General features: G+C 38.5%; 1 protein-coding gene and 1 long non-coding RNA gene across 7 annotated transcripts; one reads left to right on the top strand and one right to left on the bottom strand.

Moving 5' to 3' along the window:
• The first annotated feature begins 59 nt into the window (after nt 1-59).
• On the top strand, nt 60-26,156 carry LARP7 (La ribonucleoprotein 7, transcriptional regulator). 6 transcript variants are annotated; one of them, XM_083833408.1, is made up of 13 exons: nt 60-244; nt 3,013-3,246; nt 4,606-4,706; nt 4,822-4,905; nt 7,702-7,866; nt 8,485-8,593; nt 9,972-10,343; nt 10,812-10,947; nt 13,426-13,583; nt 14,406-14,524; nt 17,423-17,582; nt 20,017-20,108; nt 25,749-26,156. In XM_083833408.1, the coding sequence occupies exons 2-13, from the start codon at nt 3,039-3,041 to the stop codon at nt 25,827-25,829; spliced, it is 1,785 nt and encodes a 594-aa protein (XP_083689534.1). In that variant the 5' UTR covers nt 60-244; nt 3,013-3,038; the 3' UTR covers nt 25,830-26,156. The 6 variants fall into 6 exon arrangements, with proteins under 6 accessions (XP_083689534.1, XP_083689531.1, XP_083689535.1 ...); XM_083833405.1 differs by having other exon boundaries at nt 90-244; nt 3,038-3,246; XM_083833409.1 differs by lacking the exon at nt 60-244 and adding an exon at nt 355-608 and having other exon boundaries at nt 3,038-3,246.
• On the bottom strand, nt 10,969-13,419 carry LOC310898399. The gene is made up of 2 exons (XR_014583273.1): nt 12,445-13,419; nt 10,969-12,348 (listed from the first exon to the last, which is right to left on the bottom strand). It is a non-coding gene; the product is annotated as an uncharacterized lncRNA (long non-coding RNA).

The following is a 26,156-nucleotide window of genomic DNA, read 5'->3' as shown; positions in this document are numbered from 1 at the left end:
CCCTCTCACTTAGCCACGCCCCCTTTCGCTAAGCCCCGCCCCCTCCCCCGGCGCGGCCCCGCCCGCCGGGAGGAAATCACGTGCGCGCCCAGCCAGGCGCGGCCGCTCCCGCGCGGCGCATGCGCGAGGGGCTGCCCTCAGCGCCCGGGCAGGGAGGGCCGGCGGCGGTTGGTGGCGGCGGTGGCCGGAGGCGCGCGCGCGTCGCGGCCCGTTGCCCCCCGCGGTGACGTCGCGCGGCGGGCAGGTCAGTGGCGCGCGGCGGGGGGCAGCCGTTGGGCGGGGGGGCGGGGGCGCAGGCAGGGGGCGCTGCAGCTGCTGCTGCCGCCGCCGCGCGCATGCGCAGGGCTCGCCGCGTGCCGGCCGTTGGGCGCCCGGGGGGCGGCCGTTGGCGGCCGTTGGGCACCCGGTGCTTGGTGGCTGCCCTTAAATCCCTCAGCCTTGCACTCCTTGCACTTTGCACACAAAGACACGGAGACTTTATTTCATTTGAGGAAAACGAGGCGGTGACAGGTGTTTTCTTAACAGACCGAAGTCTGGACCTTGGCTTTTGCTTTCGTCCGAGTTACGCGGTTTACGGGAATAGTGCTTGCAGTCGTGAGGCTGGCGCCGTGAGTTGCTGATATGCTGACCTACAAACAGTGTTTTCTCATATGCTGAATTTGAACTTCCGTGACCTCTCAGGTGTGAGTGTTTCACTACTGACTGTACGGCTGTGTACAGATTCTAATTATAGAGTCATAGCTGACATTTGCTCTGGCTCCGAGCTCTCTCCAAAGTCATTTTCTCAAAGTTTCATTCCTAGAGGAGTAGCGCAGAGTGGGAATGGGGGTGGAGGAGGAACAAAACGAAACAAAAAACCAGAATACAGCTTGCAGCTGTTTATCTTTCCTTTAAGCTTGAACGGGAACCTTTCTTCTGGGAAAGAAGTCCAAAGGATGAGCGACTCAAACGAAACACTTCAGAAGGCTTCATAAAATAAAGTTTTTCTGTATATAAGCCATGCTGTATGTTGGTGCGGTCAGGTAATACTGTGCAAGTAAAGAAAGTATCCTGTAACTAAGCTTTACTTCTAGTGGTGTAGCTCACTATAGCCCTCAGCTAAGTGCTGTATTGTTGTGCAGAGAATTCCTGTAAAGATCATGCTGGAGGGCTTGAGAGTAGCTTGAACGCCTTCAGCTGGGAGTTTTACCTGGTTTATCTTTTCAAGGTAATTGTTGGTCTTTCATTACCTTGAGTGGTCAGCTCCCAGCAGTGAGAGAAACTGATCTCCGGCCCGCCGAGGCAGCCTGATTTGCACAATAATTTGAGGACCATTTCCATTTTCGTCATCCTGTTGTAGAGGTGGGCTTCCTCGCTGAGGGCTGCACTTGTACTTCCTTAGGTTTCATTGCCAGAGAGCTGGAAAGTCTTTCGTATGATGATTGCCATATTAATTACTTGAATTTTTGTGTTAATTTCATTCTCAAAAGCGTGTTTTTGCCAGTGTTGCTTTATTTGGCTTGAATAAAACTACTCTGGTGACCAACAATTTTCAAGAAGGAGTGAGTACCTACGGTGAACGGAAATATGAACAAAAAAAGATGAATTGATCCATTTAAAAGTTTTGATATTTTCCAAAGTCAAGCTGTAAATTCAAGTTACTTCCCACTAGTCAGTGCCTATCTCTAGGGGCCTGAAGCTGCATTTCTGGCAGAACGTGAGTTGCCATTAATGTCAGTGGCTGTTGGTGAAGGAGCCCTAACCAAGGAAAGGAAAGACACCTCTTTAATTGTAGCACATCCTGAGTGACATCTGGACTGGAAGAAGGGTGGTAATTAATGGCCTCTAAAAAGCAACACTCTGATTTTAGATTTCTCACGCAAGAAATGTAGTAGGAATGTGTTAGAACATATTCAAAGGCAGGATTGGAAGATTTTTAATGATTTTTAATTACTGCTTTCTGTCAATTGCCGAGGCCCTGCAAGAAAGCGGTTCACATTTTTAATGTAACTTAGTAAGGGTTATTTAAAAAAAAAAGTCTCACTAAAGCTTCTGTGAATACCACCTCTATGAATATATCTTGACACGGTGTTTATTTGTAAGGATGAATATGTGCTTCTCATTTTGGTCTTACCATAATTTTTTGCAGCGAGCTCGTCAGCATCTGTGTGTTAACGTAACCTGTTTGCAGCCACTGGCTTTATGAGATGCCTGCTGAGCGTTGTCCTTCCTGGCTAGCCTGTTCACAAGTCGTCTGTATAACCTAACTTTTTTTCCTGCTCTGCTTTCTGCATAAAAGGGTAACTTCTGAATTGTAGTGCTTTGTGGGATTTTTTATGCAGGCTTTTTAATGGTTTGTACTGGGACATCTCGGAAGTGGAGAAGATCAAATTATTTGTTTTTATTCAAATCTAAGAAAATGCATTTCTTGGGAGGAAAACTGACTGCTTTTAGGTGGATTTTGTAAACTCCCTTTAGCACAAGTAGCTTGCGTCTTTGGTAACCTGGGATTTGTCTGACTGAAGGACACTTTCTGACCTCTGCAAGTACTTCAAATAATTCGCTTAAATATGTTTGGAATAATAATAGCACTGCTTATCTGATAAAGCGTGAAAGCAGTTGAAACTGTAAATGACTTGACTGTTGCGGAAAGTCAAAAATTGCCTTTAGAAATCTAATGAGGAGGGCAAACCGTTTGTCGGACGTTTTGGTTTAACACAATCGTACAAATTTTAAAAGAAAAGCCTGCAGTTTGGTACCGATCTGCCTGCAGTGAGTTGCTGTGGCTGAAGGGCAGTGCAAGGAGCCGTAAGACGTGAGTTTCAGCTTAGTCTGCACACAGTTATTGTGTGACCTAATGTTTCTCGTCTTCTCCATGCTTTGTATTTTTGTACACCACAACTAACGAATGGCAGAGCCGTACAGGGGGTGCACAGTTAGCCTCGTTAATGTATGATAAAACATTTCAAAATTACTGCATGAAAGGGGCAGTGTTTACTCCTTGCTGTAAGAATACTTTGGTTTTTCTCAAAGGTTGTATTTAACTTTCAACTGACAGAATGACAGGAATGGAGACTGAAGCTGCAAGAGACAAAGCCATGGAAGAGGAAAGCACTGAACAGAAGAAAGAGAGAGAGAAAAAGAAGAGGTCAAGGGTTAAACAGGTGCTTGCAGATATAGCAAAACAAGTGGATTTCTGGTTCGGCGATGTTAATCTCCACAAAGATAGATTTCTTCGGGAACAAATAGAAAAGTCCAGAGATGGATGTAAGTTTACATTGATTACATTTCAGTAAACAGATGGGTTTTAGCTTTCTTCCCTATATTGCTGGTGATGTTACCATTTATTAGGTGCATGTCTTCTCCTGGGGAAGACAGCAGTTGCACACTGGAAGTCAGCAGCAGGATTAGCAACTCAGGAGACAGAGCTTGGTACTACTTTGCAGAAACTGGATTTAGTGTTTATCTTTTCCTTTCCTTTACTACCAGCTCTAGAAGTAAATTAGAGGCATCTGCCACAGTAGCAGTGACTGAGGTGGGTAGGTGAATGCAGAAATGAAAACGTCACATGGTTTTGCAGTTTGATGTAGATACCTTTTTCTTCTTTAATGCACAGGTTTGTTATGTGAGAAATTGTGCATTTGCATGTAGGGCCGTGACAGGTCTCTTTCCCATAGGCAATTTTTGGCATGGCTAATTTGACTGCAGAGTTGGACATTGAGTTTGGTAGTGAAACTACTAGGCGCTTTCTGAAGGGTAAATTAATTTACACATTAGGTGCAGTGACTAGCATGCTTTTGCTTTAAGTGTAGTAAATGTGTGGTTAATACCATCTATAATTGTTCTAGTAAGTGTGTTACACAAGATGGATTACATCACATGCAGTATGTCTGTAAAAAGACATTATCTTTTTCCATAAAAATACATATTTATGTTTATATTTTGTAGGTTCCACAAGTGTCTTAAGAACTGTGTATTTATTTCAAGTGTAAATCATAAGCTCAGCTGCCTTATGTGATAAGTCTAGTCTTCTAACTGCTTGTTACAGTCTCCAATGGTATTGAACTTTAGGTCTGTTTCCCTGCACACCCATTTTTTTTTTAAACTATCTTTACATTTTCTAGAGGTATTAGAGTTTGAGTGTGATGAACTTTAACTAAGACTAATATTGCTTAATTTTCTGTCCAGGTTTTTGCAGCATGACTCATCACAACTGCAGTAAAAGCAGGGGCTCTTTCGTGTTGGGGATGTTGGGTCAAACACTTAATTAAGTATTTGAAGGAGAAGCACGTTTTCAATGTAAATTGTTTTTGTATTGTAAAACCACATTAGAAAGAGTTTTTCTTTCTTTTCAAAGACTATAATTATCAGTGGGGAGGTAAAAGAGAAGAACAAAATTCCTTTGATATGTTAGCACCTATATGTATATATGATTACTTGAAACTTTAATTTTGATGGTAAAAACTTTCTGTAAATCCTTGTCAGCATGCAGTGTGGTGAGTTTGGACTCACGCATTCTTTTCACAAAAATACTAGCTGAGTCTTAATGTCTGACTGATCGGGACACACAACTAGTGCTTTCTAGATGGCATTGAGTTCATCACTTGCACTTTTTTTCCTCCTTAGATGTTGACATATCACTTCTTGTATCTTTCAACAAAATGAAAAAATTAACTACTGATGGAAAATTGATAGCTCGAGCAGTTAAAAGTTCATCTGTTGTAGAGGTGAGTGTCTCATGTTTCTACTCCTTTCTACTTGCTGCAGTTGGAGCACTAATGACAGTGGAATTGAAGTGGTCAGTATTCTTACAGAAAATACTTGTTTCTTGTTAACTTCTAGTTGGATTTAGAAGGTACTAGGATTAGAAGACGACAGCCACTGGGTGAGCAACCAAAGGATGTGGATAGTCGTACAGTCTATGTGGTAAGGTTGTACCTGTTGTATGTGCCTTGTGCGTGACAAAGCACTTTATTTCTAATTATAGAAACTCCTTTAAAATTATGTTCTTACTGCAAATTATTTTCGAGTGCAAAACCCAACATGTACGTTTGTTATGAGCTCTGATGATCTGATTGCATAGTATCACTTGCAGTATTAAGAATGACAAGTACAACAGAAAGCAGCCATGTGATTTTATCAGGCTTAGAAGGTGGGTTTTCGCTGCGAAGATGATGGATTTAGTACAGGAAACATCATATAAATTGTAATAGATTTTTTTTCTTTTTTTTCCCTCTTCCAAAAAATGGGGAGAGGAGAGATATGTTATAGATGTACTGAACTTGTAATGAAGAGGCCCGAAGATTAGGGTTAATACAATGCAGTAAAATGTTTTGTTTTAGGTAGGTGAGCACTGGCAGTGACCATGGTAGGGAAAGAATAGGATTAGTATGGTATGCTGACTTCTTGTACCATCTTAAATGATTTAAAATGCTGAGCAAAGAGCTATTTTGTATCGTAGTGAGAAAAGGGTGCACTTTCATTATCTGTTACTGCTTTCACTGTGCTTTTTCTTGTTGATGCCACCAGGGGAGCGACACTGGTACCAAGAAAAATTCATGAAATATATTAATGTAGTCAAATTTTAGAATAACAACTTGTTAGCAAACAACAGAAACTGAGTTTGGAAGATATTCAGGCATACCTGATACAGTAAAATGTGTTTATAAAATATGTTACTTCGGGTGCCTCTGTGCCGCTGTTTTTGTCCCACTAACATCTTTTTTTTTTTTTTTTAATGGCAGAATGTGCCTAAATGAGCTAGTCTTATGTTTAGGGGGCGTTTTTAAAAAAATACTCCTGATAGCACAATATCCTGTAGCTGTCTTGGTACTGAAATTATTCACTAACAAATGAAAATAGCTTGCAGTGCTAGAAAAACACTGCATCTCAACATATTGCAGATGTCAGAGTGGAATGACTTACCATACTGTTGAGCTGCTTAAATGGTAGCATGGAACGAGGTCTGATGGTTGAACTGTTGCTTATTTAAAAGTTCTATGCATTTTTTTAATGGCATTGAAGCCAGTATGGAATTCCCTTTGTCTCTAAAAAGATCTCTTTGTGGCTGATGTCAGCTTAGTTATATGCCTGTAGCAGTTAGCTGCTGAATCTTCCTGCAGTTAGTAATTTCAAGCAGGCACCAAGCTTTCTGTGATGAAGATGTGTAATAATCATGCCCAAAATGCCAGCCCATCCAGATAAATAGAAGCTGGATTACTCTGATCATTGAATTCTGTAACAAAAGCCCAGGAAAGGTTGTTAGTTGTTTTAAGCACAATATGCCAGTCGTGGTATTCTCCTAAGGTGATTGCAGAAACTGCTTAGAACTTCTCTAATAGTTTGCATTTGGAATATCTTTTCTGAAAATTATATAATCAATGAGCTATATTGCCTAACTACATAGTTAACAGGGCTTTTTAGTTTTAAATTTTTCTGTAAGACCAAAATATCCTCCTGTTACTACCGAAATGGGGGGGTGGGTGTAGATTTCTTGTTTGTTTCATTTTTTAAAGACCAGTGTGTGAGATACCTGCCCTTCATGGTGCAATGTCTCCCTTTCGTATGCAGCCAGAAGGGGGAGCAGTGCTTCTTTGAGGAGGACTAGTGGTTTCATTACTTTGTATTCAACAATTTTGTTTTAATTTAGAGGTTTTCATTAAATTTCTCTAAAGTAATCTTACGGCTTGTGACTTTATTTTTGACATATGTTAACAACATGCTGTGGGATGAGCACAATACCAAAGTAATAGTATTTTTAAAGTTTCAAGTGACTGACTGGCCTTTCAACATTATACCAAAAACATAATGAAGTGTTTTTCTCAGGCAAACAGAGTTCATGCAAAAATAGTTTTCTGCTTGAATATAACATTTTCTTAAGGGGAAGAACTTTTAGTGCAGTAACTCGCCATGAAAAAAATGAAGTATTGCTGACTGTTTTTGTCTAGGCTTAAATTTGAGAGTGTTCAGTTTTTAAATCATGTTCGGCAGGGTCTCTTTAGAAATTGACATGATGGGATTTGGATTTCTCTTTAATAGATGAAGGGAAATGGTTAGGAACTGAGCCATGATGTCTGCAAGCTGCTAAAATGTGTTGTTATGTTAAGGAATTTATAGGAAAAATAAGTAAGACAGTTTTGTCATCCAAGAAGCTGGCTAAAAGTTTTAACTTTCACAGCAACTGATAAACTAAGCCGTAAGTGGTAACCACTAAGCTTTAAAATGTCAGTTACCAGCATTAATCAGTTTGCGTAGTACCTCTTCTTGACCTACAAGAACTATTTCTGTGATATCTGGATTTCTAACAACTTTAAAAAATAAAAAAAAAAAAATCCTTGTGGTCTACAGTGGTTAGTTTGAGACTATGCAGAGTTATGCTTAAGATTTAAAATTTACAAAGATACCTCATGTTGCAAAGATCCTGTTGCAGGTGAGGCCTTGGTATCTGTCACAGGAACGAGATAAACATGTAACTTCATGCAAATCGTACTTGCTATAGTTAGGTGACAGATTAGAGATGCATTTTCAGATCATTGTCTTTACTACGTGAGTACTATGACCTCTTGACAACAATACTTAGTGAAATAAAGCAAAAAATATTTTTCAATGTTGTTACATCAAACTTAAATTTGTTTTGGGAATTATAATTAGCAGATGTAGTAAGCCGTCTGATGCAATGGTAGTACAGTACTGAGAAAACAAGGTTTCTTTTTCTTTCTGTAGGAGCTGCTTCCCAAAAATGTTAATCACAGTTGGATTGAGCGGGTGTTTGGGAAGTGTGGCAATGTAGTTTACGTCAGTATACCAAGGTATAAATCTACTGGTGATCCAAAGGGATTTGCTTTTGTTGAATTTGAAACAAAAGAGCAAGCAGAGAAAGCTATTGAGGTAAGTAGCAGTGTCCCTGGTCTGGTAATGTTCTTCCTGTTTGTCAGTGGTATGGATGTACTCTTTACTGGTTCACCTACTGAGTCTTGAATACAGAAAATCCTAAAATATCATGATTAAAAAAGCAAAGCTAGCAGGAGTTATGTCTCTGTCTCCTGCCCTCAGAATATCAATCAATTCCATGAATCTTAGTGTGATTCTATTAATTGCTTGGAGAGCTATTTGAATCGGGGAAGGGGGACATCTAATTTGGTTGGGTACCATCAGCATCTTTTACAGAATTAGAAATCTCTGTAACAATAAAATGGCTTATTAAATTTCTTCAGGCAAGTGTAGTTGTAGCAAGTTTCCTGTCTTAAAATAAGTGATTTGAAAGTTTAAAAACATGTAAGTTTCATTATCATAACAGTAATGGAGACACAGATACGTCACACTGATGATGCAAGCTCTGTACTTGTACATTCTAATATTAAAAAAAAAAAATTAAGTTAAAAATCTCCAGAGTCACAGAGGACTACATCTTTCTGGAATGAATATCATGAATATCACTCTGCTGGTTTTAACTTGGATGGGGATTCTTTTTAGTAATGAATTGTGGATTTTAATTTTATCTTAAAGTTTTTGAATAATCCACCAGAAGAAGCACCACGGAAACCTGGTATTTTCCCCAAAACAGTAAAAAATAAGCCGGTTCCTGCACTGAATACAAGTAACAGCAGTGTTGTAGGTAAGTGGTAAGTTAGTGGGATCAAGAAACAAACTGTTTTGTGCCTCACCTTTTGAAGGGAGAATCTGGAACGTATGCCTGTTACTATGCCTAATCTCAAATTTAACCTTATTGAAATAAAAATGCATGTTACTGCTTGTTTTGTTGGCCAATGTAGGCTTAAAATGAAATTGTACGCTTGAAATGTAGTAGTTTTTTTGCCTTCTTGTTTTACTGCTTGATAAGGAACTTACTTTATTTTTTCCTCTCTTGCCAGCTACCACCATTAATTATTATTATGCTGGCAGAACAGCTTTCAGACTGTACAATTAATCAGTATCGAAGCACATAGGAATAGCAAAAGACAAGTTTGACAGATTGTTTTAGAAACGTTTAGTATGGAAAAGTAAGACACAGGCATAAAAGTAAGGTTATACTTAAATGTTGGTGCTGCTTAGGTGATCTTGTGGTTTTCTGACCTAAGAGCAAACATTGTGGTATTTTTCACTCTTCGCTGAAGCGATTTTCCTCTTCAGAACTCTTGTTATTTGGACAACCCTGGCAGAAAGAACTTTTTATGGCTAGATATAGATATATATATTACTTTTTATTACTAAAATTCCACTTTATGTGATCTGTAGTTGCTTGCCAAAACCTGCAGGATGTTACAAAGAAAAGAATCCTGAATTCACAGTTGAGCGTTATTTGCAGTGAATAATAGCTGCTCTAATTTGTGAAGCTGTATCACACGATCATGTTGTAACTTGATTCATTGAAGCATTTTTCCTCATTTCTGATGGGATAATACAATTTCCTAGACTTAAGATAACTTCCTGTGTTTTTCTTAAGTGTAATGATGAGTCATCCTTTGTTACACTGGAAACTATTAGGGCTGTTAGGACTAAAAGTATCAAAGAAAAAAAAATGTGCTTTCTAAACCTCCTTAAGATGTTCTCTACTGTTTCATACTGTATCCTGCCTATGACAATTTTAGTACGCAGATAGTTATAGGTTCATAGGGCCGAGTTTCTCATTTTGTTGACAAAACACAAATCAGTGAAATCTGGAAGGAGGCATGTATTTTTTTTTTTTCAATGTTAATGTTTATGTATTTCTTCAGTTGCAAATAAGGGATGGCATTAACATGTAATTCACTGAAGTGAAGAAACCTCTAGCCAAATTGTCTGTGTGACACAGGGGTCTTTTTACACTTGTGAGACTATCACAATTTCTTTTTTCTCTGCTTAAAATGGCCAGGAGGAACTGCTGGGACAACGTATTGCAAATTATTTGACATGCCAGATTATCATGACCAGTGATACAACTGTTTACTTGGTCAGTTAATCTCATCCAGTTTTTAGTGATTGGCAGTTTTAAATGCTGTATTTCTTTTATACAGAAGAGAAGAAAAAGAAGAAAAAAAAGAAATCCAAAATTAAGAAAGAGAGCAATACACAGGCAGCTGTAGAGACAAAGGAATCAAACATGAACACTACAACAGAACAAGCGCCCAAGTCAAAAAGACATAGGACTTCATCAGAGTGTTCAGAAATGGGGGGTACTGAGGTTCACAGGCAGCCCTCAAAGAGAGAGAAAAGGAAATGGGACAGAGCAGAAAGCACAGAGGTACCTGTGGAAAGCAGGCCAGGAAAGAGAAAAAGAAGTAGCTCTGGAGATGCTGAGACACCAATTGCAAAAGTCAAGAAGACTGTTCAGAAGGTTCAAGTTCATCCTATAAAACAAGAAGCAGAAGCTCCAAAAGATTCCAATGGTAAGTTTGCTGCACGCCTTTATAAGGTTTTTCATCGCTTACACCTGATGTGTGATCTGGGGAAAATTGGATAAATATGGTAGCCTTAATTAAGCTAATGAGGAAAACAAGTGAGAAAAGAGGTTGGCAAAGCAAGAAGTGTAATACAAAAATGTTAGTGAATAGGAGACTAGTTTATTACTTGGATTAGACAGTTAAATTTAAACCTGGTAATGAATCATTCAAGGACAGAAGTATAAATAGTTGGCCTAGGCAAATGGTGACAGTAAAAATAATCTAGATTAGAGAGGTCAGATAGTTTGTAAAGATTGTAAAGTAGACAGAAGTAGTACACTGACTGATTTTGTGAAATGCTTTTCTCATTGAAAATCAAGTCCAAAAGAAAAAAGTGCAGTTGCTGAGAATGAGCGACTGTTGGTTGCAGACTGAACTTATAATAATTTTTTCTACTGGGGATTTTTATTTCAGAAGTCCCTGCAGAAGATGACAAGGATGGTGATAAAAAAGACACATCCCTTTCAAAATCTAAAAGGAAACATAAGAAAAAACACAAAGAAAGACACAAGATGGGTGAAGAAGTCATTCCACTCAGAGTACTGTCAAAGTAGGTTATGACATGACAACAGCACATGGTTACTTAGTACTTTGGCTAATGGGGAGGGGGGGGGGGGAAGGAGGAAAGTAACCGCACTAGTGCTGTTTCATTTTGTTGAACATATTTCTAATTTCATACTATTAACTGAGGGTGTCTCTGCCTGCGTTTGATGTCATGGCATGTAAAAAAAGTGAACTTTGTTTAATGTGCAATGCTTTATTTGAAACCACTTTTTTCACAGAAAAAAAATAGTAATTTTGTATATACTTTATTGAATGTTAACAGGTACAGGATACAAAACCTTTTAATGTATTTTTGTTTGTATGTCTGACAGTCCATCACCATTGCTAAAGTGCAATTCCAATTTTTTTACCACAGAGTTGCATATTAGCAACAGTATTAGCCTGTAGTTGAAAAGATACAAAGTTAAAAGTCTAAGGTTCACTCACTATTCATTTTCCCGAGGTTAATTATCTCAGTAGTTAGGTGAACAGGATTCAGGTTGGGCTTTAAGGAGTCACCACAACTAAAACATGGAAGCACTTACTTTTTCAAGCATCCAGCAAGTACCTCCATGTTAAAGTAGAGGGGGTCCTTGCCGTCTCGCCTGTACCAGGAGGCCATGTGAGATGCAAATACAAAACGGGATACAAGAACACAATTAGTATTAACATTAATTAACCAACACGAACTCCCATCTCCATACAGAAATCAAAGGGATGTTACATGCAGTCAGTTGAATTTTTTTTTCTTCAGACTTCCAGTAAGTTTCCTGTCAGTTTCAGTTTTCAGCTGACAAAAAGGATTCACCATCACTAAAACATGGAAGCACTTACTTTTAAGGAACAAAGCAAGTACATCCACATTTAAGTTGCGGGGATCCTTATGTGGAGAGACTATTTTTCGTTCTGTAAAAGAGTAACTAGACAAATCCAGCGACAATAGAAGCAGTAAATTGTGCAACCACTATGGTGGATCTAAACTTCTTCCCTTAAAGGGGTTTTCTTCAAAGATGCTTCAGACATTAGGATCCACCACCACTGAAACATGGAAGCACTTACTTTTTTAGGCAGCAGGTACCTCCATGTTAAAGCGAGGGTAGTAGTCCTTTTTAAATTATTTTCTGAACATACAGACCATAAAACTTATTCAGGGAAAAAAAAAGTTCAAAAAAAACCTTAGCTTTCTCTTCTTCGGCAAGTCGGCAACTCGAGTGAAAAAGTCTTGACAAGAAAAAAGCATGGCATGGATGGCATTTCAGAATTGAGAACAGGATTCACCTCTACTAAAACATGGAAGCACTTACTTTTTTTAAATCACAGAAAGCACCTCCATGTTAAAGTAAAAGGGGTCCACAAAAAAAAAAAAAAGCAAATATTATTCTCCTCTTCCACCAGGTTCCTGAGAATACTGCATCAAATACAGAGAAAAGAGTTTTAAAATTTAGCAAAGTATAGCAAAGCAGGGGTAAAGTTTCAGAAGAGGTTGAGCATTTTAAATACTTGCCTGGCTCATTCCCCTGATCTCCTCTTCCTTCGAATCCAGCTAACAAGTACCTCCTTGAGCTTGTATTTATACCATACCTTGCTGTGGAATGGTGTTGCCTTTTTATCTCAGAGAATCATTACGTGGGTCTTTTGTTATTTTAATGTCTTTGCTCTGTTGAGAATGTATGATCCTGGGTGAGTCTGGATGCTTTTTTTTGAAGTATACAGTTGTCAATGTTAACAGCTAAAACCATTACCACAAGATATCCTCCTCTTTAAAAATCCTCTATCAGCTTGTTTGATAGTACAGATTAGGGTAACAATGAGTCGTTCTCACAGTGGCACTACAGGCATTGTGTTTCTATGGAGCAAAGCTCGAGCTGTTTGCAGAAACATCTCCATGTTAAATGTATGTAAATATATAAATTGCTTCCATGTGGTGGTATTTTTTAACCAAAGTGCATTTGAATAGTAAGGAATGTTCTTATCTCAGTAGGTTTTTGGTGAGTTTAACCAGTTGTTGATTTTCGATCAATGATTTTTCTAGAAAATAAATGACAAATTCCTAATATAGTAACACAGGAGAGGGTTCACTGAATGAATTCAGTGAATTCAGAGTTCACTGTCTGTGAATTAACTATGAATTTAGCCTGAATTTCGTGCCAGTGCTCTCTGTAGTTCTAGCAGAATACAGTTTACCAAGCTGTTCCAAATGTTTTATGAATATCTATAACAACTTTGAGAGTCACTCTACAAATGAGAGGTTGATTTTTTTTAACAACTTGCTTGAAATATTAAAAGCTAAAGCAAAATTAAAACTGCAGATACTTGTAAGGCTGAAGATGAGTGCAGTGCAAGGACATTTCTAATAATTAAGAAGCATCTTCGCTGCTTGCTAGGTTCAGCTGAAGCTATTTGTAAATGGCTTGTTCTTAAGTTGTCAGTGAGTTTCTAAACATTATTTTCTTGTTGACAACTGACATGCTATTTCCATTTACAGGACTGAATGGATGGATTTGAAACAAGAATATTTGGCTCTTCAAAAAGCCAGTATGGCCTCCTTAAAGAAAACAATGTCTCAAATCAAACCTGAGCCTGTGGGAGAGATGGAAACGGATGGTTGTACGCAGAAAAAGCCTCAGTCAAAAAATGTCAAATGTAACCCTGTTTATGATGTTTTTGTTGTTGTTTTCTTTATGATTCTAGTACACAAATATGGGCACTGGTCCTCCAGAAACACTGAAGAATAGTTTTATTTTCTATAATACTGATGACTTTGAATGCCAAATGCTACTAAAACCAAGCTTCCCTCATGTAGATTGGTTTAGGGCTGAATAATACATAAATGATTAAAAAATATTTCTGTAGCACTTAAACTTAGGATCTTTTTAGGTAATTGTAACTATAAAAGCCTTGGAGAAGTAAATCAAGAATTGGCTTCTTGATGATGTAACTCGGGCCTGATTTGCTTAGGCTTTGCCATCCCTTCGGATATTTACACAACTGTTACTGAAAGGGCATTCAAAAATGGCTTCTATTTGGGTTTTGTCAGGTTTATAGTTAAAGTAATTTTATAATTATATGTTATTGGTTCAACTTTCTGAAACAGAGTTGAATTCTTTGGATCCGCTGCATTTCTGTTCACTAACTTTGATAGCAGACAAGCGTTGACATGTCACTTATTTGAAATCACTCTAGAATTCAGGATTCAAGTATTAACTGCAATTGAATAGAATATAAAATACCCTTTAAAGGAAGGACATGTGGTGTGTACAAATTTTTTGTGTTGGACATAGTGACTTTTCTGAACAGTTTGGATCCAAGATTTAATTTTAAAAAATTATCTGCAGTAGCAATATTTAATGCCCTTTGCTTCATTTCTTGTGTACGTTAGATTGCTTATATACTTTCATGGCATCTTTAGTTTGTCAAACTGATAAATGTAAAATTTCTTTTTTCCCTTCTTTTCAAATTGATCAGCCACCAGTGAAGATTCTGCCCCTCCTGTCAAGGCTAACACAATGGGGCCCCAGTTTGTGAGTGGTGTAATTGTGAAGATCATTAGCACAGAGCCCCTGCCGGGCAGGAAGCAGATCAAGGTAATGCCTTTGTAACCTCAGGGTAGCTGTTAGCCTTTCCTCTTACAGTGCCCCCAAAATGTTTGAATATGGAATACCATTTAAACAAGTCTTACTGATTTTTTGTTGCTGTTATTTGGTCAGTAGCTGTGTACAGATTCTTCTCTAGTACCTGTTAATGGAAGATTTTACAACAGCAAAATGTAGCCTTTGGACTGCTTCAAGCAATGTCAAGTTTGAAAACAATGGCCAAAATAAATAGTGCTCTAGAGGATGAGAATTTGTCACCTCCACCTCCAGCCCTTGTTGCTCTGTCTTTGCATTTTCAGTGTGAAAAAAGTGGTTAGTTTTATATTGTTAAAAGTAAATCACTGCTAAGACAAGTCTTATATTTTAGAAAAGGAAGTGTGAAGTCCAAGTGGGTGCAGCATTTTCTATGTATGATTGTGCCAGTAATTTTGCTGTAATTCAAATTAAGGAATCTGTGGTAGTAAATTGGTTTGGTTTACTATTAACGGAAATTTAGGAGCAAGAAAATGCACTCTGCATGAGAAAACAGTTGTCTGTTTCAGTAAGTAGTTCACGATTGCAAAAACTTAATTCAGTCAGAATGACAGCAGTTGGTCCAATAATTCATACCCCCACCCACCCTATGGCAAGTGCTCCGTTTCCCTCAAGTAAAAAAAAGTTTTAAAGATAATTGCCATTATTTAGGATTTGACGTGAAAGTTATATATGTTAAGTAGAGTATTTTATTTTAACGAAAATAGCAGTTTTAAGTTGTGTCCTTCTGAGATGGAAATATCAAAAGGTTTCCAAAGGAAATAACAGCAGAGTTTTTTTTGGATTCTGATTTTTGCATGACTGTGACACAGGACCTTTTTCTGAAACTGCAATTTTGGATGAATAACAACTGGAAAGAATTTGAACAGCTTTTACCCTTCTTTAGAATAAATATGCAGACTGTTGAGGACAACAGTGGTTCTAAACCCAAATTCTGAGGTGACTTATCAAACTACCTGTATTTTTAACTGAATATTTCGTTTGAAGTCACTGGCCGCTTCCAAGTGCGTGAAGTTTAGTGTGTGCATAAACCTAAGCAAGATGAGAAACAGTTGTCTTTGGCTGAAAACAAATTGATACGTACAGTTTCAGCTTCATCAGTCTTACCTGCCTTGGTGTTCAAAGGCAGTCAGTGTCTGAGTTCTGGAAACACTGAGAGAACGTGGTGGTTGTCACTGGGATGTTTGAAGGACAGCTCAGTTTGACTGCAGTATCTATCTTCCTGCGTGGTGTCTGTTTTGCAGCATAACATATTGCGATCAGGGGGAAAGTTTACTGTTCTCACAGTAGCTGAAAACAAACTTCAAGTCTCATATTTGCAGATAATATAAATCAAGTTTCTCTTTTGATTTAGTTTAAGGGAAGCGTTTCAAGGAAAACTGATCATTTATGAAAGTAAAGGGGGGACAAAATAAGACTGGGGTGGCCTTTGCTGTTATTAATCATTATGTTTTGGTTTCTAAAACAAGAATGATAGGCAAAATATTTTGTGGGAGGTTACCCAACAAATAAGGCAAGGTTTTTAGTCACAAACATAATTGCAGAATACAACTGTAGTTGGAAAAAGCAACAAATCCTTTCCAACGCACCAACTCTTTTTTGCATTGTCTGTGGAAGCTACAAATTGTACTTGATGCTTCTGGGACTTTTCCTGGCCATACTAGTTGCTTTTATCAAATGTTTAACTCTTCAATAAAAACATGTTTGCCTCTCTTCCTGGGCCAGTGCTGCCATCAAGCAATGCATCTAGGTCTTTTCTTCATAAACTTCCAGAGTCGATCTGTATTTCTTGTATGGCAGGCATACGTTACTTCACACATACAGGAAGGGTCTTCTCAGAGTAGTTGTAGTTCTATTTGATGGTTTTGCTTCACTGCTTCCATATTTTGCTGTTAAGGCGTTTCTCAGAGATCCCAACACTTGCCAATTACAGTGAATCATGTATCTCTTTGTAACTTTCTGTTTACGTATGACTTAGGGATATCAGAATTAAGAGTTAAAAATAGTTTTGGTTGGTTCTCAAATGATCTCAACAATATTGGCACTTAATTTTGTTTTATTTTAAGGTTGTGCTTGGTAGTAGAGGGTTAAAAGTGTGTAATTCCTGAATAGGAGCATCTTGAGCTGCCTGCTGTGAACAAAATTGACTAGGAATGTGTGGTCTTAGTTAATTTCCCTAACAGCAGGTATTACAAGTGAAGTACTTCATCTGAAAGAGCACGTGTGTCTCTTCCTCCTTCAGCTGATAGTGAAAATTTCCAGACAGAGGTCACTTCATAAAGATAGGAAGGAGTGATTTACTATACTAATTTCCCAGTTTCTCTGCCGTGAATGAGCTTGCCTGTATAGATTTCATGCACAGAGAGAAGCTGGATGTTTTTCTGTTGGAATGTCAAAGATAGTTGTGTACTGTAACACTGACAGATTCTTTCAAGGAAAAGTCTGTACAGATACAGTATTGAAATAAATGGATAACTTCTCGTGTGCCATTAGTCAAAACTATTCTTATTCCCCCAAAAATTGCAGGAATTAATGGTTTAAATTGTTGTTGAGAGCAGGATGAGATATTAATAAATACATTAAAGTTGTGGGCTCATACTTTTGAATCAATATATTTTCATAAGAAGGATATTACTGACTTCTGAATTATTTCACAAGAGTAATGTAATTACAAAAAAAAATAATGTAATTACAAAATAAAAGAGAAATGTAATTTTCATTACATTAAAAAATTGGTTATTTCCTTCTACTCCATGACCTTTTAGAAAATATTAGTGATGTCCTCCAGATTGGTCAAAGTACTCTTCTGTTCTTAAATCTGCTTCACAGTCTGTGTTCTCTCTCATGCTTTGACAGGATGCTTTGGCGCTGCTGGCTGATGTCGCCTATGTAGACATGCTGGAGGGAGACACCGAGTGTCACGTCCGGTTTAATACTCCTGAGGACGCACAGACTGTCATGAAATCACACAAAGAAATACAGATAAAAAACAACTGGAAATATGAAGTTCTCACTGGTAAGATTTTTTAGTTGTAGTACAGGAGACATTTTTAAAGTATTTTTGCAATTTTAGTGACTGCGACTTTAAGAAGCCTTAAGTTACATCCTTTATGTGAAAAGAGTTGTATTGGGTAGTGTTACATGGTACCTTTATGGATATATTTAATTATCTTTGTAGCCATGGAAAGGACTGCTTTTTTCTTTATATAGAACATTTCTTTCCAATGAATCTTCTTGATTTGTGACTGCAGTGGAATTGATAAAATGATAAATGTTTTTAAGGCACTGTTTAGAGCAAAATTGCTTGCCTTTATTAACTTAATTCTGTTCTTTTGAGCTTGATTCTCTCTCCACTTCTAGAGGTGTGGGCTATAGAACTTAAGGCACATTTCAGCTTTAGGACTTTAACATTCTGATGACTCAAAAGAATTTTAAATGAAGAGTAACATGAAAATACCAAACTTGTGCTGTGTGAAATAATGGGACAGGAATCTCACAGCACCGATATGATGAAAGGGGCTTTAGCACCTGCCTTCTAATTTATCTTTCTTTTTTTCAGGAAATTGAATAATGTATGCCAGAGTAATGCTTTTTTAATTATATTTATGCTAAAATTTTTACTGGAACATTGTCCTAAAGTTTATAGCTTTTTTTTTGTACTTCTAGAATTACTCTGCCATTCTAAATTCTTATTTTGCATTAGATTGAAATCATTTTCAATGTGTAGAGAAACATCTTCATTGAAGGGAAGGGTAAGAGAAGGAGTGGGGAGTTGGGGGGTTTCTCAAATTTGATTATATATATAGGAACATAGTATATATTCCAATTTTAGACACGCAAAAAAAAAATCTGGATGAGATTCTCTTGTCCATGTATTTAAATGTTACTACACGCCTGCACAGAGTCTCACACAGGGCCAAGTTCCATGCATGCATGAACGTAAACCTACGTAAATGACAATTAAGGATTACAGAAGAAATAACTGCAATGAAAGCATTAGTCTTCATGATACTATCAAAGTTAATTAAAGTTTTAGGCTTACTGAATGCCACTAATGTCATTCTGAGTTAGATTTGTCCTCCAGAGTTTTCTGTGTTCCAGATACCCAGAAAACTTGAAATATGGCATTTTACAGCTGTGTGCTCTGTATTTGTCTTTTTTTCCATCCTTACATAAAAGAGCACAGTAGCAGATTGGGAGTAGGTAAGTACTACATTGTAGGATTGTTCCATTCAGAGTTTTCAGAATTTTTTCAAACTAGTTCATTGAAATGAGAATGGAAAGGCTTTTGAGGAATGCAGAAGTCACTCACAGTGAGGATTTCAGCATTTCTAGGTGGTGTAAAGGTGAATATGGTGATTAACGATCAGGAAAGAATCTTTAATGCTCTCTACCACAGGAGACAGAAGCTCTCCTAGTAATATTTTACTTTCTAGAATTCGACTTTGATTAAGCACCTCTAGTTTTTCACCTGACAAAATATTAAACATCTATGTTAATGTAAATATATGTAAAATTGCTTCTCAGAATTATTACTTCTATAACTTCTGCTGGAATCTTCCAAGATGACTTGGAGACTTACCTGTAACTGAAAATTTCCTATGAGACCATAGATTACACCACTAAATTCCTACTGTGATAGTTACAGTTTGGACCAGAGGAAACAGTGGCAAACTGCTTCTTTTACTGCAGGACAGCCACTGACGAAAACTGCAAAATTATTTTCACTCATGTTCTCATTCCTAAATTAACCACGAAGTCCACAGTTTGCTTCTTACAGTGGTTCTGATGAAACAAAATAATCTGTCATTTTTACAGTAATTTTTTTTTAGATGGTCAGTTCAGTTGTTCCAAACTAGTCAGAGATTAAATCTATCAGTGAATTATAGGGCTGCTGAATGCCGTGGTGAAATATAAAAGTTAAAACTGAGCTCCTCACTGCGAATTGTGTGTATAGAGTCCCGTTTGCTTATTTCTTCAGCTCTTTTTGTTAAGCTTGTAAAAATACTTGCTTGGGGATACTTAGCTACCTTGGCATTCAGGTCCTAAAGCTAATAAAGTGCATGTACCTTGGTTCAAGTCCTGTCCAGTCCGTACAGAACGCAGCCCGTAGTGTCAGCTTTAAGTTTCTTTGGACAGTTTTTCTTTGCTTTGTTCACTGGATAGTGTGGGTCAGGCGTCACAACGCTGGATGATTTCTCGAGGACTATGAAACTGAAGACCAGTGGCAAAAAAATATTTGAAGCTTACATTGTTACTTAGCAATCTGTTTCAAAACCATCTTTGAGATAAGCAGAAAAAGTACTTGAAAGGATGGGGTTTGGCCTGACAAGTACTGTCATGTGCTTGCCTGAGTTAGAAAAGATTCTTTGGATGCAGTGTTTCATCCGTGATGCCACTTGTATCGAACAGCTGTATTCACCTTCTATGATGTTAACTTGATTTTCCAGGTGATAATGAACAACGTTACTGGCAGAAGATTTTAGTGGACAGACAAGCTAAGCTTAACCAGCCTCGAGAAAAGAAGCGGGGTACTGAGAAGGTAACTTACAAGTTTGTTTGGTTTTGCCTCCCTACACAGCCATGCTTGGAAAACAACTACTTTTTCTGAAATACGTTGATGTTTGGCTTTGTATTTAGTCCAGGAAGATCACTTCCTACTCACTTTGCAGCTGGGTTTTACAGCCACAAAACAGAATTTGGCTGTCCTAGGCCAGCTGCCAAATGCAAGGTTTGTCTTTATGGAGACAAGTAGTGAAAGTTAAGACCACGACTAAAGAAATGAAGTTAATTTGCAGGTTGGATTTCTTTTAAGAACTCTTCTGGATGAGCTCATTATAAAGCAAAGTACTCTTCTATTTGCTCTAGGTTAATTGTCTAGTGCAATAAGGGCATGTTTTTCTTTAGAGCGGATTTTTCTTCTCCCAGCAATTCACATGGTGTTGTTTAATGTACGGTTGTGCACTATGGTGGTGTGTTCCTAGTGCAGTCCTGGGTCTATGCAAGCAACAGCACGTCTTGTACGTCCCAATCCAGACAGATCCAAGTGCTGCTACCAGCGTCCATAGCCAAGCAGCTTCCAACCAAGACTCTGCCACATCTAATGAGCTTGGAGCGCACCTAAGGAGCTCGAGTCTGGTTGCTCTCGCAGTGCCAAACTGCTGCTCTTCCTGTCTGTTGCAGTGCAGCGTGATTTTACTCAGTGTTCATCTGAAACTTTCTTCCAACCTTGGCCTTGGTGTGTCTGTCAGGCCACACTGTTGAGGGAGTGTTGCGATGAACTTGTAGGCAGCAGCCTCCGCTCCTGCCCCCAGAAGATGTTTCCAGACATGAATGATTCTTGATTAAGAGGCTGTGACCTTTCACCCAACAGAGAGGTGCCAAACAGTATTTCACAAATGTTTTATTGCTAGGTTTGCTTGACACATGCATTGCAGATAAGGTTTCCGAGTTGGCTTTAACCTAAAATCTTTATCCTGTTGCTTGCAAAACTTAAAAGTCATCTGACCTTAGTTATTTTCCAAGGACTTTTAAACGTGTAGACAACTTCTGTTTCCTAGATGCTCCAATCATGCACGCAGTACCAAGTCTCCTAGTCATTCCATATAATTGACAAGAAATACTGCATTTACCTATTTAAGATATATATATATATATATACATACACACACCCAGGTCAAAAACTTAAAAACAGGCATATTTTCCATGTATTGTCTTGGTTGTCTAAATGTTTTTGGAGATCTCATAGATACATGAATCTAGTCCTTTTACAAACAGCTGTGCATAGAGAATTTCCCAAAATTAGTGGTGTGATTTTCTAAAAGCATTACGATGCCTTTGGATCTTAGCCATTATTCCTTAATATAAGCAGTAGCAGACTCTATGAATGTGAAAACTATAAAGCTTTAGAGCCTTTAACTGAGTGCTGCCATTTTTAGATTTTTTTTTTTTAAATCAACTCTGTAATTATTTTAAGGCAAAGATATTTTGTCAGTGGCTCCTTTGACTTTAATTCAGACTGTAGGTGCCCTGCTCTTAAGTTTCTGGTTCTTCATCTTTTGAAGATTGGTATTTGTTGACCAAACTAGTGTAAAGTGGCCAGTAATGTGCCTCATCCAGGCTTGCAAATATAAACTGTCTCGGCTCTGCCTAACAATAGCAGCAGCAAGGATGCAAACTCCTGCTCCTCCCCCTTACCCATCACCTTACAATACTGGGAGGTGTTAACTTCAAAGCTTAGCAAGTGCTATTTAAATGCTAAGTCTGTTAAGCAAGACATCAGGAAAAGAATGCCTAGCTGTAGTCAAGAGCTCTTAACCCTTCCTTTACTTTTTGACAGCCTCTGTTCCAGAAATAGACCAATACCAAGAAAACCATGGTATTTCTTCATTAATAGTAATTTTAATCTTTTATGTTGAACATTTTTCAAAGCACTTCCAACTTCGCTCCTTTGAAGGTCACAATAAAAGGAAGAAAAAATTACATACATAGAGATGAGTATGCCATTAGCATATCTACCTTATGAAAATATGTTCTTCTAAATCCCTTACAAGATCTTTTTGAAGAGGAGCGCTTTCCTATTATATACTAGGATCGGAGATAACACCTTACAGATAACTATTTCAATTAGTGTTTAAATGTAAGCGGAAAAAAATGTTCATGTAAGTCATATTGCTGCAATGATGTCAGTGCTAATATTTATTGTAATAATGTCATATAAACTGCATCATATTACAAGCAGTACATTATAACACACCGATTTGAGAGATGCTTTGACTGTAAGTTTAGGCAGTTAAGATTCTTCTATGGGTGTTAAAATATGGAGGCTTGCTTAGTTTTCTTGCAGTGGGTCTTACGGCATGCCCTGCTAGTTTGTGGTTGATACTTAGCCACCCTTTGGGGGCTTGCTGGAGGGGGTTAAAAGGTATTCATTGTCAGTCTGTAGTGTGACAAAAACTTCTTTTGCAACTTTTCTTTGCCCCAGGCCTGTTTGTTCATTGTGATCTCTGTCCTTTCCTCTCCTGGCCCTTGCAAATCCATATTCTCTTTAGCTAGTTGTTCAACTACGTGATAAGCAACTTGAAGTGATAAAAGCCTAAAAATCAGGACTTCGGGACTGCTTCTTTAGGGCAGTACCAGATCTAAAGCAATTAATCAGTCTACAGGCTTAAACTCCGTGGATTGAAAAGCTGTCTGTACACAAAGCAAAGGGCTGAGGGCCTGAACGCCTTCAGCTGGGCTCCTTCTCTTCTGGGGAAGGTGCTGCTGAACGTAGTTCACACTTGGTGTGCCCCTTTCCACAAAAGGAAGGGAGGAAGTTTCAGAGGGCGGGAGTGATGGTAGAAGTGAAAGGCACTTAGGGAGGAAGTGAGAATTGGGTGTTTGTGAAGGGAGGAATAATTTGCAGAATAAATGGGAAAGGGGGATAGTGGGAATGCCTGGGCACAGCCCACACCGTTCTCTTCTGATTATGCCTTGGGCCTGGGGGCTGTGTCTTTGCAAGATTGGCTGGTTCCCTGCCTGTGCACTGGCACTGGAGGTTTGGAGAACAGGACAGAACAGAGGTCCCACGCCAGAGCACGCATAAGTCCTGTTCCCTGTCATATTGCTTTAGTTGAAGTCTGTGGAAGAGCTGGATTGCTGTTTGGGATATGAATAGTGGTCCCAGGGAGGTGGGAACCATCAGAAATAGGTGCTGACCCTGGACTGAGTAGCTGAAAATGGGAATCATTGAGGCCCTTTTGCAGCACCTCCTTCTCTGAAGTACTGGTATAAGAACACCCACTGCTGTGAACTGGGTGGTTCGTATCTTTAGGCTTATGTTTTAGTGCTTGTGATTGTGCATGCCACATGTTGAAATGGTAAGCCACTCTACTCCTCATTTCTCTTTAGAACTTACTTCTCCGAATCCATTCTTTGGTTACCAGAGAATGAAAGTAGCTTTTATTTAAACATTAAATCAATTTTATTTCTGGAGAGTGATGGAGAAAGGAGAAGTCATCAGCCAGAACTTGAGGTATTAATGCTGTTGAGAATATGTTGGGGATTGTAATCAAGTTAAATGCTGTGGAGGTGAAGGAGGAGCGTGTCTAACTGTAGCAGTGTAATTATATCTCGCAGCATAGCAAACAGTGTAAAACCATGCAACATCAGTTTAAAGTGTAATACCTGACTGCTGCAATCAGTGCGGCAGCGTGCCACGTACTGCCATGCTGTGTACAAGATGCAGTGTCTGCAGGATATAACCGTGACTGCGGTCATGTAGATAAAACAATTTGATTTATGTTTGTGACTCTTCAAATCTGGGAAACTCTTTAATGGTCTGCCTTGCGAGCAAACCCCCCTTGACCTCAGAACCAGCTAATATGTTCTGGTAGTCTACATCAGATAAGTTAATGTGGATTTATGCCGGGGCGTTATTGATGTGTCTAGGTTCACAGGAGTCCCCAGCTTTCTCGCCTCTTACCCAGACAAGGAAGCCTGTCTTGTCCCTTACGTGTTTTTTTTTTTTCATCTTGTTCATGTAACAATTTAAAGAGCTTAGGGAATCACAATTGGGCATCCCAGCAACAAAGCTTGTGTCTTTGCTTTTGGGTATTACGACTTTGGTACAGTACCGTAGGTAAATCAGTGGATGTTCTAGTATGAGCGCTTGAAAAACAAGCGTGCTTTTAAAGATGGTCTCTGCATTTTGTTTCCAGCCTAAAGACAACAGTACACAAGCTGAAAATTAGCAAGTTAGTTATGTTCCACAAAAGCATTTCTGATACTTTGTTAGGAACCTAACACCTAAACCTTTCTCATTTGCCAAGAAGTGGCATGTATTTTCTTTTGCAGCACTAGTGACCGCATATGTGTACTCTGAAGATAATGCGCGAAAGAGAAACAAACCAAAGATAAATTGGTCAGATTTGCTATCAAATTATGGTGTTATTTTGAAAAAGTTTTTCTTCCCAGTCACTTCATGCTTTTGCAAAGAAGCAAGAGAACTGTTTTACCTGCAGTCAGTAACATGTGAGGGAGTTACTAGTGAGTTTGTTTCCGTAAAATGTCAATATCCTAAAAGATCCCAGATTGCTCACTATCACTGTACTAAACTCCGGGTTTAGCTGTGGTGAAGTCGAGGTTTGGATCATCGAGGTATCTGTGGGGTTGGGAAAAATGCCCTATCCCGGGGAGAGCACGTGTTGCGAGGAGAGTGTGTGTTGTGAGAGTCCTCCGGACTGATGTGGAACATCACTTGGTGTGCAGAAGGCGCCCATGCCATCAATCTTCTGCAAAGCAAGCAAGAAAGGCCGCCTGAGCAGAAAGGAGTTTGAATTACTGCCACGAGTGAAAGTTTCTCTGATCAAAGCTACAAGTTGCAGTCGCTTGTGACGTTACCACAGTGAGACGAAGATGAGACAGGCAGTTACAGCAGTACAACAGTTCAGCACTTACAGCTTCAGGCCATGTGGAAAAAGCAGTGATCCCAGGTACCCTAGTAATTTAGTAAATGTACCTGAAATGCAGCCAAAAACTAACGTCCCTGGTCGGACAGGGATTGGAGTTAGGGATTCCTAGCACCAACGTTCTTCCCAACTATATCACAGTTTCTTAAGATCAATTCTCAGCAGTCTTGTGATATGTATTGTGCTGTTTGCCCAGCGTGAAGGATGCTCCCCCATCTGGATTTCAGTGTTCTTACCTTTGCCTAACTGACTTTAGAAAACGATACAACAGTCCTAAGGCATTTTTAATGGTGTGACCTTGGTGGTGTGTTGTTGGTTTTTTTTGCATCATCAGTGATAGCATGAATCCAATATAAGGGTAGGTTTTTTTTGAACTTTGTCTTTAAGACTGCATTTGGGGATTTCTGAATTCATAATTTGATTCTCTTCAACCATGTTGGAAGGAAGAGGGACTGGGATAAAATATGCTGCACTTTCTGGAAACTGAAGGGATGCTCTGCTATTTTATTTTTGGTGGTTCTGAGGCCCTTCTGAAATAAGTTAAATCAGGGCTGCTTTCACTATTTTTTTTGTTGGTTGTAAAGGTTAGCTGATCTGTTCAAAGAATATCTTTTTCTTACAAAATTTGGTAAATCATGGAATAATGCAATTGTGATTATGAGACAAAAATAATATCAATGCTACAATTTTCTTCTAATCTTTTTGTCAATGTTTTTCATGCTTGTTTGCAGCTGATTGCCAAAGCCGAAAGAATGAGACTTGAAAAGACTCAACAGACAAGTAAGCATATTCGCTTCTCTGAAGATAACTAACCAAGACTGACTGTAATCTTGAAAGTGAACCAGGGGTTTTAAAAATAAAAAGAAAAAAGCCTATCACTGCTAACAGTAACTAAACAGTTTTTAAGAAGGCATGAAAAGCCGGTCCATTCGATTCACAATTCTGCAGACTGCAAGTACGGACATTATTCTGAATCCCACTTTTAAATAGGCTGAATGTGTACTGCTTCTGAGCCTTTAGGTAAAGCTTTCTGGAAGAAGAATTGTGTTAAGAGATCTTGCTCTAGTTCACTTCTGATTTTTTTGTATGTTGGAATTTTATACACTAGGTTATGAAATAAAATGCTTGAGAAATTTTCA

The sequence above is a fragment of the Anser anser genome, assembly GCF_964211835.1.
Source record: "Anser anser genome assembly, chromosome: 4".
In the NCBI taxonomy this organism is placed as follows: domain Eukaryota; kingdom Metazoa; phylum Chordata; class Aves; order Anseriformes; family Anatidae; genus Anser; species Anser anser.
The sequence above is the reverse complement of the archived record's forward strand: the minus strand, read 5'-3'. Positions and strand labels throughout refer to the sequence as shown.

Excerpts from the sequence above, each read along its gene's own strand:
- LARP7 (XM_083833408.1), top strand. The coding sequence starts at position 3,039 with ATGACAGGAATGGAGACTGAAGCTGCAAGAGACAAAGCCATGGAAGAG. Across the intron at positions 10,948-13,425 it reads CCACTCAGAGTACTGTCAAA|GACTGAATGGATGGATTTGA; the intron begins GTAGGTTATGAC and ends TTCCATTTACAG. Across the intron at positions 13,584-14,405 it reads TCAGTCAAAAAATGTCAAAT|CCACCAGTGAAGATTCTGCC; the intron begins GTAACCCTGTTT and ends CAAATTGATCAG.